This window comes from Anser anser (assembly GCF_964211835.1).
Source record: "Anser anser genome assembly, chromosome: 2".
NCBI lineage: Eukaryota > Metazoa > Chordata > Aves > Anseriformes > Anatidae > Anser > Anser anser.
In genome coordinates, this window is record NC_139721.1 from 107,766,554 (window position 1) to 107,786,078 (window position 19,525).

General features: G+C 37.3%; 1 protein-coding gene across 2 annotated transcripts in view; it reads left to right on the forward strand.

Moving 5' to 3' along the window:
- NFX1 (nuclear transcription factor, X-box binding 1) overlaps positions 1 to 19,525 on the forward strand; it is a 61,706-nt gene that overhangs the window by 37,937 nt on the left and 4,244 nt on the right. Inside the window, exons 14-23 of one of the 2 annotated variants that reach the window (XM_083824362.1) lie at positions 613 to 732; positions 1,466 to 1,545; positions 1,916 to 2,146; positions 2,244 to 2,317; positions 4,496 to 4,597; positions 6,179 to 6,220; positions 6,462 to 6,560; positions 9,364 to 9,430; positions 14,129 to 14,274; positions 19,346 to 19,447. In XM_083824362.1, coding sequence (XP_083680488.1) covers positions 613 to 732; positions 1,466 to 1,545; positions 1,916 to 2,146; positions 2,244 to 2,317; positions 4,496 to 4,597; positions 6,179 to 6,220; positions 6,462 to 6,560; positions 9,364 to 9,430; positions 14,129 to 14,274; positions 19,346 to 19,447 — 1,063 coding nt within the window. The remainder of the gene's footprint in view (positions 1 to 612; positions 733 to 1,465; positions 1,546 to 1,915; positions 2,147 to 2,243; positions 2,318 to 4,495; positions 4,598 to 6,178; positions 6,221 to 6,461; positions 6,561 to 9,363; positions 9,431 to 14,128; positions 14,275 to 19,345; positions 19,448 to 19,525) is intronic. The other variant, XM_083824363.1, reaches the window with a different exon arrangement.

A 19,525-nucleotide genomic window follows, 5' to 3' on the forward strand; every position in this document is an offset into this window, starting at 1 on the left:
GAGAAAAACTGTATTTGAAAGTTGCTTTTGAAGTATTTGGACGGGTTCATAAGCTGGTTAAGAGTATCCATGTAGTGTTAAATGACATGAAGTATACAGAAGAGATTCTAGACTGAAGTCTACAGTGCGGTGCCCTTTCGGTAATTTATCTGAAATGTTCCCAATACCGTGTGCAGGTCTGGGCAAAAGGACAAAATCTGACCACAGGTGTGAGAAAATGATAAAGGAAAGAAATTTCAGAGTTAGTAGGAGTGGGAAAGAAATCACAAAATTTGAATGGTGTGCTTTCAGAAAGGGACTTCAAGAGATCTCCATGTTTTTGAGTGAAGGATAAAACCTGAACAGCTTTCAACTGGATAGGAGCATTACACCTGCTCCAGTTCAAAATGCTGCTATCAAAGAATCAGTCTCTAAGAGCAAGCATATCCATTGTGGGTCATAGTCCAGTTTTCTTGTAGGAGACACAAAGGCTAATAATTTCATTATAGTGGTGCTTAATATCAAAAAGTAAGCTAGAGTTAAACGTTTATATCTTTATTTAAAGATTTCTCTTACTAGAAGTACAAATACACATACATTGGGATATATTTCTTTTGTGATTTGCTTTTCCAGGTTTTGATGAGTTAACTTGCTATTGTGGTGAATCGGTGATTTACCCCCCTGTCCCCTGTGGCACGCAGCCACCAGAGTGTAAAAAAACATGCACCAGGCCACATGACTGTAATCATCCAGGTAAGTTAGATTGTTCAATTTTAAAATAAGAAACTAAAATTGTAATAAGCATACATGGATCTGTTTGAAAATATATTTGATCTTTTATTAACTGTTTTTTTAGTAGTTGTGAATGTTTCCAAAAGTTTGTACTTTGAAGCCAACCAACTAAAAATTTGCCACAAGTAACAGTAATGTTACTTTTGACTGGTAAAAACATTGGATTTTTCTTTCTGATTCAGACAGCAACATTTAGACGTTATTAATAGTCACAACACATTAAATGCTATATTCCAGATTACATGCTCTCTTGAAACAGCAGGATAATCTGGTGAACAGTTTCTGTGTTCCTTGGAATGACATTGGTGGACTGAAAAACATACAGCACAGGTTGAACAGATACACGTTCTGACATACTCTGTCTAATAGTGTAATCCTGCTCAGAAGTTGTAAATGTTTTCTATTTTCTACCATTTAACTTAGAAAACACTGAAGAATATTCACCTAAAAATCTGCTATCGTAATTCCTAAAGAAGATTTTAAAGAACAGATTATCCTCGCATGAAGTGTCTTTCTTCCCATAAATTACTAAATAATAATGTATGGGAAGAAAAGTAATTCCCATAAAGTACTGAAATACCAACTCATGTTTAAGTAGTCCTTGCTCTCTCTTTTAAGGCATTTGACTGAAGTATGGTAATAACTGTTCTTTCCTTTTTTTTTTTTTTAATTTTCCTGCACCCTGTGGCTGCAGTGTACCATTCGTGTCATAGTGAGGAGAAGTGTCCACCCTGTACCTACCTGACTCAGAAATGGTGTATGGGCAAGCATGAAGTAAGTCTTAAAGTTTTTGAGTACTAAATAATGTGTAGCTTGAAAATACTTACTAAAGTTCAGGATGCTCTTTTATATGTATATAATTTACAGAATAAGCATTTGATATTTCACTTTCTCTGACTGTTGGTTTAGCTTCTTTGAGGTAGAATATATTACTGGAGTTTGTGTTTAATGTGATTAAATCGGCGAAGTCTATCTGCTATATTGGACTATGATATAAATAAGTCAGTCTTAGTTCTAATATATTTTAGTATTACAGTTCTTGCATGGGCAATGCCAAATGAAGGTGTGAACAGTAAAAGTGCTTTGAGATTTGTTTATATAATTGCTCGCTTTTAGTTGTCATCTTCCTTCTTCCCTCTTTCAGCTGCGAAGTAATATTCCATGTCATCTCACTGACATTTCCTGTGGACTTCGCTGCAATCAAATGTTAAAATGTGGAATGCACAAATGTAAAAGAATCTGTCATAAAGGAGAATGTCTTATAGATGAAGAGTGTAAACAACCTTGTGTTATTCCAAGGCTATATTGTAATCATCCCTGTATGGCTCCATGTCATCCTTCTTCACCCTGCCCAACAACATCCTGCAGTGCAAAGGTTGGGTGTCCAGAGAAAATTCATTGCCCTTCACATCCTCCCTGGACAGAAAAGGACCAAATTTTAAACAAACTGCTGTCTTGTGTATTTGCAACAGGTTGATCTTCACTGTGAATGTGGAAGAAGAAAGGAGAGTATGATTTGCTCAGAAGCATCTAATACGTATCAAAGGTTTGTACTATGATAATTATTTTACTTCCTTTGCTGGACTTACGCAATTTGAATTAATTTCAGGGTTGACGTAATATTTTTAATTGACAAAGATTTTCACACTTTTTTTTTGTCCTTAACACCTACAGTTTCTTTTTTCTCATTCTTCTGAGCTTTCATACCAGCCATGCTGTACTGGAACACATTCCGCTTTTCACTGTTAGTCTATAACTGTGGTGGTACATCAAAGCTTGAATCTCCCATCCATGGAACTCTGATTCAGACATCTGAATGTAGGTGACTGCATATAATAGTCCCTGTGTGATTTGCTGTCTTGGTTCCACTAAAATGTTTGATGGAACCTTGTCAATACAGATGATGGAAGCTAGAGTGGTAAAGCTGAAACAGCTAAATTTAGGCAGTTGAATAGCTTTTCAGATTCTGTTGACTTTAATGAGAGCTTTGGCATCTAAAGCTTGGTTGTTAATATGCAAACCGAGTCCTACTCAACTCCATTTTTTGCACTAAATTTTTCTCCAGATCCTGCTTAGAAGCAGTTAAGAACAATAGTAGTTAATGCTAAGTTGGACATAAGGTAGACTTGCAGGAATGGTCATCTGTTTTTTAAAAAAAAAAACAACAAACATTTAAAATCTCTTTCACTATCATTACAAATCAAACGACTGACTTAACTTTAAATTATCAATTTAAAATTGACATATGCTTGTCATAATCATAAGCTGGAAAGTAGCTGGATTACAAGTCCCAAGTTTTTTAAAGCTGTTATATTTCCACTGTTTCTGAGGCTCAGGTGCTCCAAAAATACTCATACAGGCAAAATGGTGTATTTGAAATCAGTAAGAGTCCTTGTATGCCAAGTAAATAGGAAGGAAATGAAACAATCATCAGTTTAAAGCAAGTATTTGTATCTCTTGGTTCACATGTGTTCATATACATTTAATTCTCTGACCTTACAATAACTGATATTATCAACAGACAAATTCTTGAGCCATGTCATATTACTAAAACCAGTGTTTAATGACTGCTAAGTTTATATGATAACTCTGACTGTTCAGATTACTGGAATATTAAAATACCCTGGTTTTTGTGGGGGTTAGGTTTGGCTTTTTTTCCTATCATCTTCATGCTTGAGAAAAAAGAAAAAAAAAGTACTACAAAAGTACTTCCCTCCTGTGCTACTACTGTGGAAAGGTTGGCAAACTAATGGGGTATCCAGGTTTTCTCAAAAATGTTACTGGGATCATTTCACCAACAAAGCTCAAAGCTATTTAATGTCATGAAAAGGACGCCCAAGGGAACAGAAAAGGGACTGTGCATCTCTTTCTGTAGACACAATATATATGCTGTTGTCCTGTCATCTAATGGCCTGTTGTTTGGTCACAACCTGATAAATTTGAAGCTGATGGTGCGTCTCAGATTGTCCATCCTGATGTTATAATATAATAAAGTTATAATATTAATGTTATAATGGTTATTCTCTGAATGTCATGTTAATTGTTTTGATGCAAATATATCCTTTTATCTGAAAATCAACAGGAAAGAGTTCAAATAATAGAATTTTTCATGTTCAGGATTTTGAGAAAGGTGTTGGGATATCACTAAAAACTTTCTGTGTATTTTAATCAGAAACTTTAGCAAGAAAACGGGACTAGAAAGGCTTCCTTGATGGGAATGATGGAGAACCTGTATAAAGAAAATTGTAACAGTCTCAGTAGGCATTTTACTCTTTCTTTATGGCTTGTATCCATATTTTCTAAGCAAACTTCAAAGGACTATAAAGTCACTTCACAGGTTTTAGTTGCTTACAGTTAAAGACGAGTCACATGAAAGTTTAAAAAAAAAAAAGTAATGAAACCTGTATGGTCAGATGTAGTTTGAGTATTCAGCAGGTGCCAAGGAAGTGTATTCACATTGCCTAGTTAGACTTGCTTAGAATTGGTGCTCTGAATAATTCCATGAAGGAGCAAGTCTGTTAGTTGCTTGAAGATGAGAGAGAGTAACCTTTTTATTTAGATAGCTAGATTAGACTCCTAAAACTAGGTGATGTAGAACTAGAGTACGATTCCGTAATCTGAAAAGGAAACTTCTCCCACCTTGGTATTTAAATCTGAAGCTTTATATACAATTTCCAAGGTTTATGTCCTGCCTCAAGTGAAAGCTAATACTGTTCTTTTTCAGAATAGCTGCTATATCTATAGCCACAAAGTTAACAGATCTACAGCTTGGAGATTCAGTGGAAATCAGTAGGCTTATTACGAAAAAAGAAATGAAGCAGGCCAGGTAAGGACAGACCTGTAGAAACATGTATGAAATCCTTGTGTGTACCTGAAGAACAGGTGACTTGGAAAATGTATAATATTGTCAGCAGAATCACAGTTAAAAGAAGACTTTCAAATAATAGCCTGACTCTGCTGTAATACTGCTAATAGGATGTCTTGCAATTCTTTAGCTGTTCCTGTTTTTGCTTTAATGTAGAATGAGTTCTCGATCATTGATTAGTTTCTTGTGACAATTACATATGGAACAATGTAATTGTGGTTTCAGAGTTTCTTTCTACTCTGCAAACTCAGTTGCAGAACAGTTGAGGTTAAAAGGGACCTTTTGGAGGTTAACTGGTCCAATCCCCCCTGCTCAAGCAGGACTACCTATAGCTACTTGCTCAGGACCACATCCAGACAGCTTCTGAATTGTTTCCTTCCAAGGAGGGAAACTCCACACCTGCTCTTGGGAACCTGTGCCAGTGTTCAGTCACCCATACAATTTTTTAAAGTGTTTCTTGATGTTCAGAAGGATTTTCCTGTGTTTCAGTTTGTGCCTATTGCCTCTTGTGTTGCTTCTGGGCACCACTGAAAAGAGCCTTGGTCTGTCCTCCTTTGCGTTCTCTCTTCATGGATTTATATACATTAATAGAATCCCTACTGAATGTCCTCTTCTCTAGCCCAAACAGTCCATCTCTCTCAGCCATTCCTCACAGGGGAGAGATGTTCTAGTCCATTCATCTTTGTAGCCCTTTGCTGGACTCTCTCTGCTGTGTCTATATCTGTCTTGTACTGTGGAGCAAGGTGTGTGTGATCAGAACTTGGCACAGTATTCCAGGTGTGGCTTCACCAGTGCTGAATAGAGGGAACGATCACCTGCATTGACCTGCTGGCAATACTTTGCCTAATGCAGCCCAGAATGCCATTAGCCTTCCTTGCTGCCAGGGCACATTGCTGGCTCATGTTCATCTTGGCGTCTACCAGGTTCGCAAACTCCTTGGAGTTCATAAAGGTTTTTTCATATTTCTCTTAGCATTCTTTTCTGGATGACTAGTAGTAGGGCATATTTTTCTCCTAGTCATCATCTTACTATTTATAATATTTTTCTATTACCCTTTTTAGGATAATAGAAAAAAGTACATCTGCGTAATTTATGCTTTACACTTGTGCTCTCATACTTTTGCACTGCACATCTGTGTTTAAGTCACAAAACCAATTTGGTCTTAAATTTGATGATTTCTCTGTACTTCCTGATATTCCCCTGGAATTAAAATAGCTTGTGCTTTTACTTTAATATCACTTCTTCAAGGTATTGTCAAGTTTCTCCAACTACATTTTGTCTGAAACTTGATTTCCTTAAGTCTTTGCCTTTTGAAGTCCTTTTTTTTCTGTTACAATCTCTCTTCTCTGAATTGTGAATTTGACTATTTCAGAGTCAGTGTATTAAAGTCTAATCTGTTGTTAGCTGTATTGTCTGATCTAATAAAGTAAATGATTCTGATACATATTTACTTAGGCTGTGATAATATGATAGCAACAAAACTATAGTTTAAAAGTGTGAGGAGAAACAGTAATTCTAATTGTATTTTTTTTAATAATTCAGATTGCAATGTGATGAAGAATGTTTAGCTCTTCAGAGGAACAGGTGGGCAATGAACTTTTTTTTTTCTGAAAAAAGTCCAAATTAAAAAAGTTAATGCTGTTTGGAAAAAAAAAATCATTTCCTGTAAATTAGCATCAAATGTACAGACTCTGTATTTTGTGATCTGTTTATCTTTATTGGTAACCCATTTCTACTCTTCAATGAGAAAATGTTCTTGGGGGCTATTTTTTATTTATTTATGGTGGCTTTTTTTTTTTTTCTTCCCTACCATGCTTGGATTTAGGCGTCTTGCTGAGGCTCTTGAAATAGATGATAATTCTGACCCTTTCAACATCCGTTCTTCTGGACCAAAGTACAGTGACCTTTTAAAAGAAGATGCAAGGTATGTGTTCTAATGATGAGAGGTGTCATAGGTAAACAGTGTTGCGAGCAAGATAGGAAATGGAGGTTGATTCTATTCACTCTTGTAAAAATGTCTGTGTTTCCTTTTCTCTCCAGAGGTGATCATGGTGATTATGGCAATAGGTGGTCATTCAGGCAAAGGAATTAATGTGTTTTTCTCAAGACCAGCAAAATGAGAAGTTTGTTTAATAAGTGTCTGGCTGGTTTCTTTGTTCTATAACAGGGCCAGATTTACAATGGGAACATCAGTTTCCACCATTCCTCTCACAACAAATCAGTACATGCACTCTTCCACTGGCTTCACAAACTTCTACTCCCCTATCTCTGTGCTCTCTGTAATTTTTTCAGGACAAAGGCAAGAGTGATAACCAAGTAATGAAATGTGTTCTTACAGTCTGACACTATTTCTGTGTACTAGTCCCTTTACTTGTTTGCCTTGCTGTCAATTTTCAAAATAAAGAAAATAACAAAACATTTGCACGATGCATAGTTAAGACTATGCTAATGCTGGTTGCAAAGAGAGCTACTAGACTGAAACATCTGAAAATGAGGCAATAGAAAGTCAAGTTACTATCAAAAGCATCACGCTAGTAAACACTGCAACCTGGAATGACAAGGAGGGATCAGATTTGTAAAAAGATGCTTAAATGATAAAGGTCACTTAAGAAAATTTTACTTTGTGTGTATGCCTGTTGAATATATTTTACACTTGTTTCAGTGTCCTAATGATTAATAAATTTCATATTTTCAAATTTAATTTTAAATACTTAAGAAATACTTCAGTCGAGTGGTAGATACTCATCAATGTCCTGGGAAATGGAGATACTCCGTTTGGTTTTGATAGGGCAGTATGAATTGGACCTGGATTAATTTGTAAATATACAAACAAGCTCCAGCTCAGGACAATCACAAACAGAACTCTTCAAATATGATGTGAGCAAGCTGATAAAACACCAAAACAAGCAACCTAAAACTGCAAGACCAGAACCAGAGTCAAGAATAACTGAGAAATAAAGTCAGTCATTTTTAACTGTCTCCACTCAGTCAGTTCTCTGATCAGGATCCTACAGAGGAGACTACTGAATCTGCAGATATATTTTTTTTTTCCATCCTTTTGTGGAATGACTTATAACAGACTTCATTCTCCTCATCCTAATGGATTTGTTAGTCACCTTTCAAAATCTAGCAGCGAAGCCTACTCACATTTCTTGTTAACTGCGTGCTTCTTACCGCTCTTCAGTGAAGTGTGGGTTCATGCATTTGTGTAGCTGGAAATACAGAATATCCTTTCTTGTGAGCTGATCTGGCACTCCCCTTCACTTACGTAAAAGCAGTCTGATGAGGTTTGCTGCCAAATCTGGAAAGGCAAGACTGCACATAGTTGAAAAGAGGCTTTATTTTTCATTGTGGTTTCATCTGATGACCTCGAAAGAAAGTTTGAAATTCTAAAGGAAATCTAATTTGTGCGTTGTCAGCCTTAGTGGCAGAGGAGTAAACAGCCTGAAATACTATTCTGAATTTGAGAATAGTGTTCTAACCAGAATCTGAACAGCTAGATGCAGAGACATATCTGCTTGTTGGATTGCCTCAGCTGTTCAATGATCCTATATACAGATATCAGAACTCCAGAGGACACTCCAAATGTCTTTTCAAGGATATCTCTTTAAAAAGAAGCTTAAGGAATACTGAATTCCTTGAACGTTCTCAACCCAAATTGTGCTCCCTAAGAATCTTCTCTATTGTTCCAAAGCAGCAGCAGTTGCTTGGTCTCTCCCAGCATCTGCACTGATCTGCCCTTCAGTCTTCACTGTTCTTACTTGAATAGTCAGTAGGTTGGAGGCCCACTCACATCATCAGGTAGCTCAGTGTTGTTCTTCTATGGAGTTCTGTAAGAAATATCTGGAGGTACAAGTGGACATAAAATGCTTGCCTCATCTTCTCTGTACTGAGGATTCGGGGATTCTGATAACTCCACGCAGTGTCTATCCACTGGATAAATGAGGACAAAGCATTGGAGGTTTTCCAGTGGTTGGCTGAATCCATTGTACCAGTGATCAAGTGATTTTGGTAGAAAAGCTACTCAATGTTGCCATTTTGCATGTTTGCTTGTGACCACTTGATCCTTTGATCATACCTTTACTTCAGCATCCAGAATGTTGTTAGGACATCCACTTCTTGAACGATGAAATTTTGATATAATTCACAAAGTGTTGTTGTCTTGGTATGAAATGGTGCATATTCCTGAAGAAACAGCTTTACTGATAACCAGATTTGAGACATGAATTCTTCAGGTAGACATTTTTCCCAATGGGGATGGTGCTCTAACAAATGTTAACCTTACTTTTGGAATTAGTTTATCTGCTCATTTAAGAACAGAACACAAAGTTCACTCTGACAGACTCGATTTACTGTGATTAAGTAGGGTAAACCAATTAATTTAAAAAATCCATAATATCTCATATCAAGAATATTTTGTTTTCTTGCAAATAGCTTTATGCTTCCACTTCTGTTCTCATTAATTTGTTTCACCAGATAAGTTGTAAAATAAGTCAGTGCACTTTTTCTGTCTTTGAAAACAATTCTACTCTGTATGCTCAATACCTGATTTTCCATCAAAACATGAAATCTAATTAAGTGAATTGCCTAAATGACAAAACTGAGAAACACTGAAATGTTAACTTTTGATTACAACGCGTTACGTATGTTTACATGTTACAGAAGATAAAGTCATTGCATCTTTGTACATTCTATTGCCTCATTTACCTAGTATGCTGTTGTTGCAGGAAGGATTTAAAATTTGTCAGTGATGTTGAGAAGGAGATGAGAATGCTTGTGGAAGCTGTGAATAAGGTCAGTATTCAGGTATTCTTTGAGTTATTAAAAGAAACAGTTCTGTTTAGTTTGGGGGGAAGCAGAATAACGTTTATGAAACTTTAGTACTAATAGTTATGGATTAACACTAGATCTGTTTTGACCTTATTAGAACGCACATTTTAATAATAGATAGAACAAAAACTGTAAAACATAACAGTACGATCACTTCTGTGACAGCCAAGCTTTTTTGCATTTTTTTAAAGATCTGACCAGTGCCAGGTTTTAATGCATCTGTGGATTATTGTTCATTTTTGTATCTCCACTGATAAAGTATTAACCATCAAACATAGTGTTTAAAGGTTGAGACTCTGAGGGTGAAAACCATAGGTTCTTTCAGGCACTGTAGTGGAAGTTGCTTTCAAATCTGTGGAGTGGATACCCTTCTGCATTTTTGTGTGAGGTAGTCCTCTTCCTCCTATAAGGAGACTGGGATTCAGCCTTAATAGTTCAGTAGACTCCAGTATATCTAAAGAGGTCAGTTCCACAGACAAAATCACAGGCCTATAGTAAAAGCAGAATTCTGCCTTCGGGCCTGTCTGGTTAGCGTACTACTGGCTTGCTGCTGCACAGTGCTTGACCTGTTGCATGCAGTTGAAAGTGTAAACCACTCTACCCTCAGTTGTCCTTAGCTCAAGGAACATAACCTTCTGTAGAAAGCATCAATGTCCTTTCCCGTTCTCTCCCTTAGGACTGCTTACGTTCTATTTCAGTCACCTAGTTTTATTTCTTTCTTTTTGTATGGTGTTTCTTAAGCAATCTCGGTGCTTGTCTACCTGTCTAATATTCTTACCTATTTTTTCCATATTGGAATGAAAATCCAAGAGGGATTATTTGTGTCTAATTATGTTCAGGCCCCTCCAATCTCATTTGTTAATACACACGTAGAGTATTTATTATTAGCTAAAAATAACTTGCCCAACATTGTTTTGCCTGTAGTTATCCTATTTTATACCTTTGTATACTGCCTTTATTTTACACACCCACACACAGAAATACATATGTACACATTTGTATATTTGGTAACTGGATATACCAATATATATTCCCATACCAACAGCCTACCAAGATATGTGATGTGGTACAAAAAAGGTGACAATATGTCTTGAATTAGTAATATAGAATGGATTAGTGACATAAAATACAGTGGAACAAGAGAACAGGAGAGCTCAAGAAAATCTCCAATGTTTAGTTCTCAGCAGTAACAAGGTATTTGTTAAATAACAATTCTACAAAACAGACCATTGAGTGTCTATTAAAAAGAGTCTCCATTGCAGAAGAGGACGAAAAAAAAAAAAAACACAAACTAAGCATGACAATTCTTCCCTTGTCTGACCTAAAGGGAGAATTGCTCAATGCTCATTTAAGCTTCTGTCATGATGAAGGTGAACCAGTTAGGCCCACCTGACAATTCAGTACCTCAAGGATGAGTTCTGCACCCACCTGCACCTCAGGCTGTTGGGAATTGCTATTCCATAAGGTACAAGAAGTCCCCAGAAGTCGAATTATATTTCAAAGGGGAAGAGATTTCTTTGTGAACAACAAAGATGTTACACAAGTCTTACTGTTTGGAGTCCATATGTTGTTATGCATGTACAGGTAAAAAATTCTTTTCATGAATTCTTCAGTAGGCAAACTGAACAGTTACCTGAGGAGTCCCATCATAATCTTTGTTCTATACCTCAAAATTCTCTATTTAGTTACATATTAAGTTTCACAAGGCTGTCAATTCCTCCTTGAAATGTTTAGATTCCTGATTACCAGTCATGTTCCCTCTTGCAACCACAGGTATTTGTATTGTGTTGGAGATGTCTCTATACCTGGTAAGTGTTATCACTGCTCTTCATTCAGGCCTGTTGCCCAGCCTGACAAGTCAACTCCCACTTCTTATGTATCCAAAGACTGGATTAATATGTTTGATATGGCATTATGCAAGGGGACTGTGCTTAGTTGTTCTTCTGCCAAGATCCCTAAATCCGTCTTATGCTTGAGTCTCTGTTCAGTTGTTTGTTTACCATGACTCCTAAATCCTTTCTGTCTTGAGATGTGACTCGTGTTCTTTGTTTCTAGATGTAAAGCTTTACTTCCTTCTATTAAAAGTATTTTGCATGCTGGTCTATGAAGCATTCAGGTAGCTCTGCCTGTATCAGTACTATGTATTTTGTACTGATTACTGTTTACTTATGCTTACACATTTTTGTTTTGACTTGTTTATATTTTTGCACTGTTCCTTTGGATACTAATTTCAGCTTAACTGGATAAATGAGTAATAAAAAGGATTTTGACGCTTTTTGTCAATTTGTAATTTTGTCATTTTGTAAATATACACTTATATATTAATACAGTTAACCTTATCTGTCATTGTATGACTTTGCTTGCTTCATGAATGTCTGTTCCCCTAGACTCATTAGTATGTACTAATCTAGCACAGCAGAGTTGTCACTATTGACATGTGTAAGCAGACAGGACAGAAAACATTCATGTCATCCAGCTCTGTCAGCACATAGACAGAAATTCTGATTTTTGTTTTGAGCCCAGAATAATCTCTTTAAAGATCAGCTTTCTAAAGGTACAAAATCTGTAGAGTTTTCTTTATCCAAATGTTTGTCTATATGCTAAAAGTGTTGTAGTAGGTAGAAGGTTTATTATTGTTTATTGCTAAGTAACTATCCAGACAGTATGTGATTATTGTGAAGACTTACGGAGAAGATTGACCACCACTTTAGGTGTGGTTACTATTTGTAATTTAGCTACTTAACAGTCTGAGAGGTGGCAGGTATTAACCATCCATCTACAGGGCAGGTACACTGTACCTTTAATGTTTATCTTCCTCTGTTAGATATGGTCTGCTACAGATGAATTTAGGTGACTGCAGCAGAATGAGTGTTCTCTTTCTCTCAATGGAGGGGATGAGTTTCATCCTCATTCTGCCTTTCTCTGTAAGAACTGGTGATTAAATGTCTTGCCAAGTTGAATAGTAGAGGAAAGGAGTATAACAAATAGGATTACTGTTAAGCAGCATTCCTCTTTTACAGTAATACTGATTACAGTAAAAATACTGTAAAGGACCCAAGAAGAATTTTCAAGAACCTGTGTTGATTTCTGCAGTTATTTAAATAATTTCCAAGAGTATTCTTTTGCTTAATCTAATCAGTTAAAGATTATATCAAATTAATAGTTTCCTAGAATGTTAAAGAAGAAAGAGTACACAGTACTGCATCAAAGTTACTTCTGGCAGTACTGTGATCATGCAATAATAGACTTGAACTAATATTTGTGTGTGGTTGAAGATATATCAATATTGTCCTTTTATTAGATTCTGAAGTGGGGTTGTCTGCATCTTAATGATTTGAAGAGACTTTTCACATTATTTATAAAGCAGCTGCTTTTTAATGTAACAATTCTCCTTGTGTAATCCAAAGGTGTACTAATAATCAGACATTTGTATTTGAATGTTAAACATAGCTTGTCAGAAGATGTCTTAGAATCATTCAGGTTGGAAGGAGCCTGCAGAGGTAATCTAGTGCGGCTCTTTATTGAAGCAAGAACCAACGCTGAACTCAGCCCCTGAATGAATGGGCTTTATCCAATCAGATGCTGAAAAAGTTTCATAAATCCACTCTGGCTACTCCAAGGGACCTTCTGCCTTCATGTGGCTGATGAGAGGGCTTGCTCTGTGTTTTTTTCACAGGCTTTGAAACGTAGCTTATTGTCTTGTAGTTCTTGTGTTGTCTGTCTTGCTCTTCTTGAAAACCCAACAGTTGCCTTTCTCCAGTCATTAGGCTCCTACCCCCAATGTCTATAACCTTTCAAAAATGATAGAGAACGACACATTCTCCTAGTCTCTCAGTGTTGTTAAATGTGCTGTGTCCAGTTCCAGAAACCTGTACAAGCTGGGACTTCTCTTGCAATCCCTGACTCAAACTTTATCTAATACTGGCAGTTTGTCTTCTTGAACCCTGTCGATAGACCCAAAGACCTCCGAGACCTTGTTGGTGACAACCAAGGCAAAGGCTGAAGCAGAGTGTCTTGAAACCCTGAAGCAGACCGAGTATCTTACCCTCATCTGCATCTGCTGTTGCTAAGGCACCCAATCCGTTAGGAGGGAGGGACGCTTTTTTTTCTGTTCTTTCTTTGACTGTTTATGTAACAATTGTTGTCAAATCAAGCATTATCAGTTTTTGTTTACTGGAAACTGAAACTACGGTTTTGTTGCTATTTAATGACATCAGTAGACTTTATTACATGGCAGATTTTGCAGATAAATCGCTTCTTTGGTAGAAGGAAGCGATAATTAAACCTGATGCCTTTGTAGCAACCTGCATTGTATGGGCATTGTAGAAACCAGTCTGAAAAAGAAAAATTCTGATAAATTATACTGCTTCTTTTGGGTGTAAGCAGAATGGATGTATTCAGAATTTGTTTCAAACTCAAATATACACATAAATGTGTGTATCTGTGCTTTGAGGTGGGAACTAAATGGATGGTTTTTAGATGATTTTTTTGCCAATACTGATGTAGTAGTATTTTGTAGTACTACATTCTGTCACAGTGGCAAAATTTTAGAGGTAGAAGCACTTTCTCCCACACACCTTTCCTTTCCACTCGCCTTTCTTTGCTTGCTCATTTCCTCATTTGTTATTTATTTATTTATTTATTTATTCTTTTTTAATTCAGGGCAAGCATACAAAGAAGAGTCATTGTTACCCACCAATGAACAGGGATCATCGCAGAATCATCCATGAATTAGCTCAGGTGTATGGCATTGAAAGTGTGAGCTATGACAACGAACCAAAACGTAACGTTGTTATCACTGCAGTGAAGTACGTAATTCATTTTGTTTTCTAGTAACTGTGTATGTTTATATCACTTAATTGAATGAGTTTATTTACAGTGCAATTTGCAACATGCAGTAGCTTCCATTTAAAAGTTTTTAAAGCATTTTTAAATTGATAATTTGATAGGCTTCTGTTTCCCCCGGTTGAATACGTCTTCAGAGAAGAAAACCCAATTAAAAATGAAAAAGCTAAGAAAAACAAGATTTTGCAGGTCTGTTTTCCATTTGGCTTAGCAGTAACTTCTTGTCTTTTTGTCATCAGCTAAATTTGACAGAAGTATCAAAGATGATAAATGTAATAAAATTTTATGAATATTAATGGCTGGATAGAGAAGTCACATCTAAATTTGCACCTTCTTTGAAGAAGGCTCGTATTGGAACTTATTGTTCTCTACCCACCTGAACCTGCCACAGAAAGTCCTGTCTTCTCTTTTCTGTTAATGGACAAAGATGGAAACGGATTACTGCAAATATAAAAGATGTCTAAGCAAAATTAGAGATGCTTGGAGAGGGCACGTAGAGGGAAGTTCATAGTATAAAAGGAAATGAAGGGAATATAGCTGGGGGAAAAGCAAGGTTATTGCACTGGAGAGAGTGTGGCTTCCTTGATTCTTTTGTCACGGAGTGGATTATTTAGTTTAACATTGTCAAATTTTAATTCAGCACTGTCAAATTGTGGTTCTTCGGCAACCCGTTTAATTGGTTTTTAACTGTAGATATTGGCTATAGTTAAAAAATTAAAAATAAAAAATTGCTACCATCCCTGCTATTACAGTGCAATTAGCTGCTCCTGAGCCTCCTAGCTTAGAATCTTGATTTCTTTCAGTAAAGATGGGACATTACTTTAAGATAACTCTTAATGTTTCTGTGAACCAATTTAAGATATCTCCCTTCCTACAAAAGAAGGGTGAGAAGAGAGACCACATTTGAAAAAGCTTCCTTAGAAAAAGGAAGGGGCTGGAGGATTATGAGAAATTAGTAAAGAAGAGGAAAGTGTCAGAGAAAGAGCATGACAGATGATGTTTTAAAAGCAAAGTCGTATGATGCAATGTTAGAATGGGAAGTCTTCTGTAGTGTTATAAGTTGCACACTTGCTCCTTCCCTTGTGTTGATAAGGGAAGATCATGCAATGCAGAACACAAATGCTGCACTTTTACTTCTGCTCTTACAGACAATGAGTGCTCTATAACAATGTTTTTCAGCTCCGTAGCAATGTTTCCTAATTGAATTAATCCAAGGATTCTTTTCATTGTCATTTTATTTGAAGTGGCAAAGACCACTTCTTCGAGACATAAAACTCATTGAAGCCTCAGACAATTAATAGCTCAAGTTCTAGGATGATATTTTTAGAGTATTTTGTAGAATCAAAGAATGGTTTGGGTCGGAAGGGACCTTAAAGATCACCTAATTTCAACCCCCCTGCCATGGGCAGGGACACCTCCCACTAGACCAGGTTGCTCACAGCCCCATCCAACCTGGCCTTAAACACTTCCAAGGATGGGGCATCAAGAGGTTCTCTGCACAACCTGTTCCAGTGCCTCACTACCCTCTGAGTAAAGAATTTCTTCCTAATACCTAATCTAAATCTTCCCTGTTTTAGTTTAAAGCCATTACTCCTTGTCCTCTCACTATACTCCCTGACAAAGAGTCCCTCTCTGGCTGTCTTATAGACCCCCTTTAAGTACTGGAAGACTGCAGTACGGTCTTTCTGGAACCTTCTCTTCTGTAGGCTGAAAAACCCCAGCTCCCTCAGTCTGTCTTTGTAGTAGAGGTGCTCCAGCCCATTTGATCATCTTTGCTGCCCTCCTCTGGACTTGCTCTGATAGGTCCATGTCTTTCTTGTGTTGGGGGCCCCAGAGCTGAATGCAGTAAGCCCTAAAGCTGAGTTCAGTTTCACAACAGCTTCTTCAAATCCAGGTTCTAGTCAACACAAAGCCCAAAAGGTTTGATTCAGTTTGTTTCATCCTGTTTTCAGTATTCCCTGCAGATTTCTTTTAGGGGCGTTTCCAAGTATACATAATGAGAAATGACGCTAGGCAAAAAGCACTATTTTTTTCCTGTTCTTCCCCATTATGCCACTGAAACGGTAACATGACCATACAAGTTGGATCAGAGGAGTGAGAAAGCATCCTTGGTGCTAAGAGTTCCTCTGGCCAGATAATAGGCTAGGAGCAAGCAACATGATTCTACTTTGCCATTGGCCCCTGTACCCATCATCATTCCACCACATCAGTAAGAGTTGATCATGTTAGCTGCGTTAGAATCACTGGTGTACAGCATCACCAGTGTCTGAGCATATAAAGAATATTCCCAGCGTTGAATGTCAAGGTTGATCTTAAGTGCCCTTCTCAATGCTTCCCTGCTGGTTGCCTTTGTAGTCACTATCTTTTTGAGCAGTTGCAATACCAGATTCCTTCGGACCCAGGATTCCTTCCATGGGGCACTACCTATTTAAAAGTTTATATCCAGACTGGTATGGCAAGAAGGGGAAGGCTTTCCTCATTAAGTTGACACACGCACTTCCCTGTGCCTGTCAGTGATTTCCTTGACTATCTTACTTGCACTAGTTTCCTCCCTTGATAGTTCAGGGTGCCAGAGCCTCAGGCACTGTCATTAAGGGGTGCTTGCCTGTTACGTAGTGACCAGTGTTTATAAGTAGCTTGTATGGACTTGAGGCATCCTCGAAGGGTTCTTGAGAACAGTCATCCCTATAAGGCCCATGTTTTTGGTGTTCCTTCTAGGAACAGCATTTCATTTAATGTTTATATATAATTTAATTATATATGTAGGTGAGTATATAAATATATCTTTATACCCAGGCTTATATAGATTTTTAGAGAGAGATTTAATATGTGGTTAAATTTTAATGCATAACTATATAGTTAATATGTTTAAATTACTTTAGTATGTTATGGCAGTTTTCTGATAAAATAATTGTAGGATTTTTTACCTCATAATTTCTATGTAAATGCAGCTTTAAGCTCAGAAATGCACAGAACATTATTCAATAATAACAATATAGTGTAATTATTAAGTGTTTTGGTCACATTAGGTAAGTGTAAATTCATTTACTCCTACTTTGCATTCTAAGTTGGTTTGTCAGAGACATAGAAGACTGTTAAGAACAGTAAGAGGTACAGGTTGTCATCTTGGAAAATGCATGGAAAGGTACTGCAGAGTTGTCACAAAGATACCTGAAATCATAGCCTGAGTAGAGAATGCATATTCTCTCTTTCTTCTCTCAACAGACAAGGTAATGGGCACAAATTAAAATCATCAGGTTTGAAACAGTTGCAGGAAGAAGATTCATATAATATGTAACAATTGTGGAATGGGTTGCTCAGAAAGTCAGTGACTTGCTGTATATAAGAATAAACAACAATGTTAGAGTTATAAATATATAATTTAATGTATAGTTACTCGTCTGCTATTTTCTTTGTATGTATACTAGTGGTTTTAAATATAATGGTACTTGTGAGAACAGAAGAATGGGAAAGGCTAAGGTTACCTTAAATTATAAAGTCATAAATAGGCGTTCAGGCAAATGTTTGTTTCCAATGTGGAATAAAATTTACTGTTAAGTTATGAATGCAGTGTAAATGCAGAAGGTAGTGAAACATTCCTAAGAAGAAGAGGCATTCAGATATAAATAGGAAAGCAATGCTGTTTAGTGTACCAGAATGGTGGTGGAAGGCTTTTCAGTCTTGCAATTACACTGGAACCATGACTGGAAGTTGAAATAAAGCAAACTCTTGAAAGTGACTCATAGGAAACTTTAAGACATCTCCACAGCCTGTTAAAGATAGAGTGTGTAGGATACTTATTTTGAAAAATTTTGGCTTAGATGCCTTTTTGTAATAATCTTTCAAAGCAATTTCCATGGTTTTTTATATCCTTTCCCTGCCTCCAGCCAGTGCAGGCTTTGGATATGGACTGTGCAGTACTGAAGTTGCACGTCATTCACAGCCAATACAAGCCTAGGGACGTGCTAAAGCATACTGTCTTCCTGTATTGGAGAAAATACTGCCCTGCACCATGGCCACAGGGTGGCCCTTGTATTGCAGAGGGCACAAGAAGAAGTGGGATGCTTCATTGTACGGTTATGGTTGCATAATAGATAGTAACTTAAGTGGAGGGCAGGAAGAGCTGTTTGATTATTTGTTTTTTATTTCTTAGTGCATATCATTTTTCTGGTCTCATGCACCTGGGCTAACTGGTAAGGAAGTGGCACTGCACTGTGAGGCCCTGGCACAGGCTGCCCAGAGAAGCTGTGGATGCCCCATCCCTGGAAGTGTTTAAGGCCAGGTTGGATGAGGCTGTGAGCAACCTGGTCTATTGGGAGGTGTCCCTGCCCATGGCAGGGGGGTTGAAATCAGGTAATCTTTAAGGTCCCTTCTGACCCAAACCATTCTGTGATTCTGTTACTGTTCCTTGGAGAGGACTGCTTCACAGGGGCCTAGTTTTAGTGCAGAGTGATGAGTAAGTTTAATGCGACTTGTTGCCAGAGTTTAAGAACATGATTCCACAGCACTGGATATTGTAAAGATGCAATGATCTGTGAACATAGACCTTGTTGCAGCCTACAGCTTCCTCATGAGGGGGAGAGATGAGGAAGGTGCTGATCTTTTTTCTCTGGTGGCCAGTGATAAGACCCAAGGGAGGAACAGCATGAAGATGCATCAAGGGAGGTTCACATTGGATATTAGGAAAAGGTTCTTCTCTGAGAGGGTGGTTGAGCCCTTGAGCAGGCTCCCCAGGTAAGTGATTGTGGCATCAAGCCTGTTGGAGTTCAAGAAGCATTTGGACAACAGTCTCAGAGATATGGTTTGATTTTTAGGTAGTCCCGTGTGGAGCCAGGAGCTGGACTCGATCCTTGTGGGTTACTTCTGATTCAGGATATTCTGTGACTCTATGAAAATTAAATAGTTATATAGATGAAATACAAATATGAACTCTGACACTGGGACCACTACTTTTAAGTGTAACTTTTTTGCCCTAATTTCTTAATGAATATAAATTCCTATTGAATAAAATAACCTTTTCTTTTATTTTTCTAGAGGGAAATCCATTTGTCCAAGCAATACTTTAACTTCTGTGCTAGATAAAGAAATGCAGAACAGGCCTCCACCTCCTATTCCTCATTACAAACAAACAGATAAGTAAGAAATGTGTTTCTAAAACGGTGTTCTTCAATTTTGTGCTGATTAACTTAAGGAAGAGTGTTCATGAACTTCAAT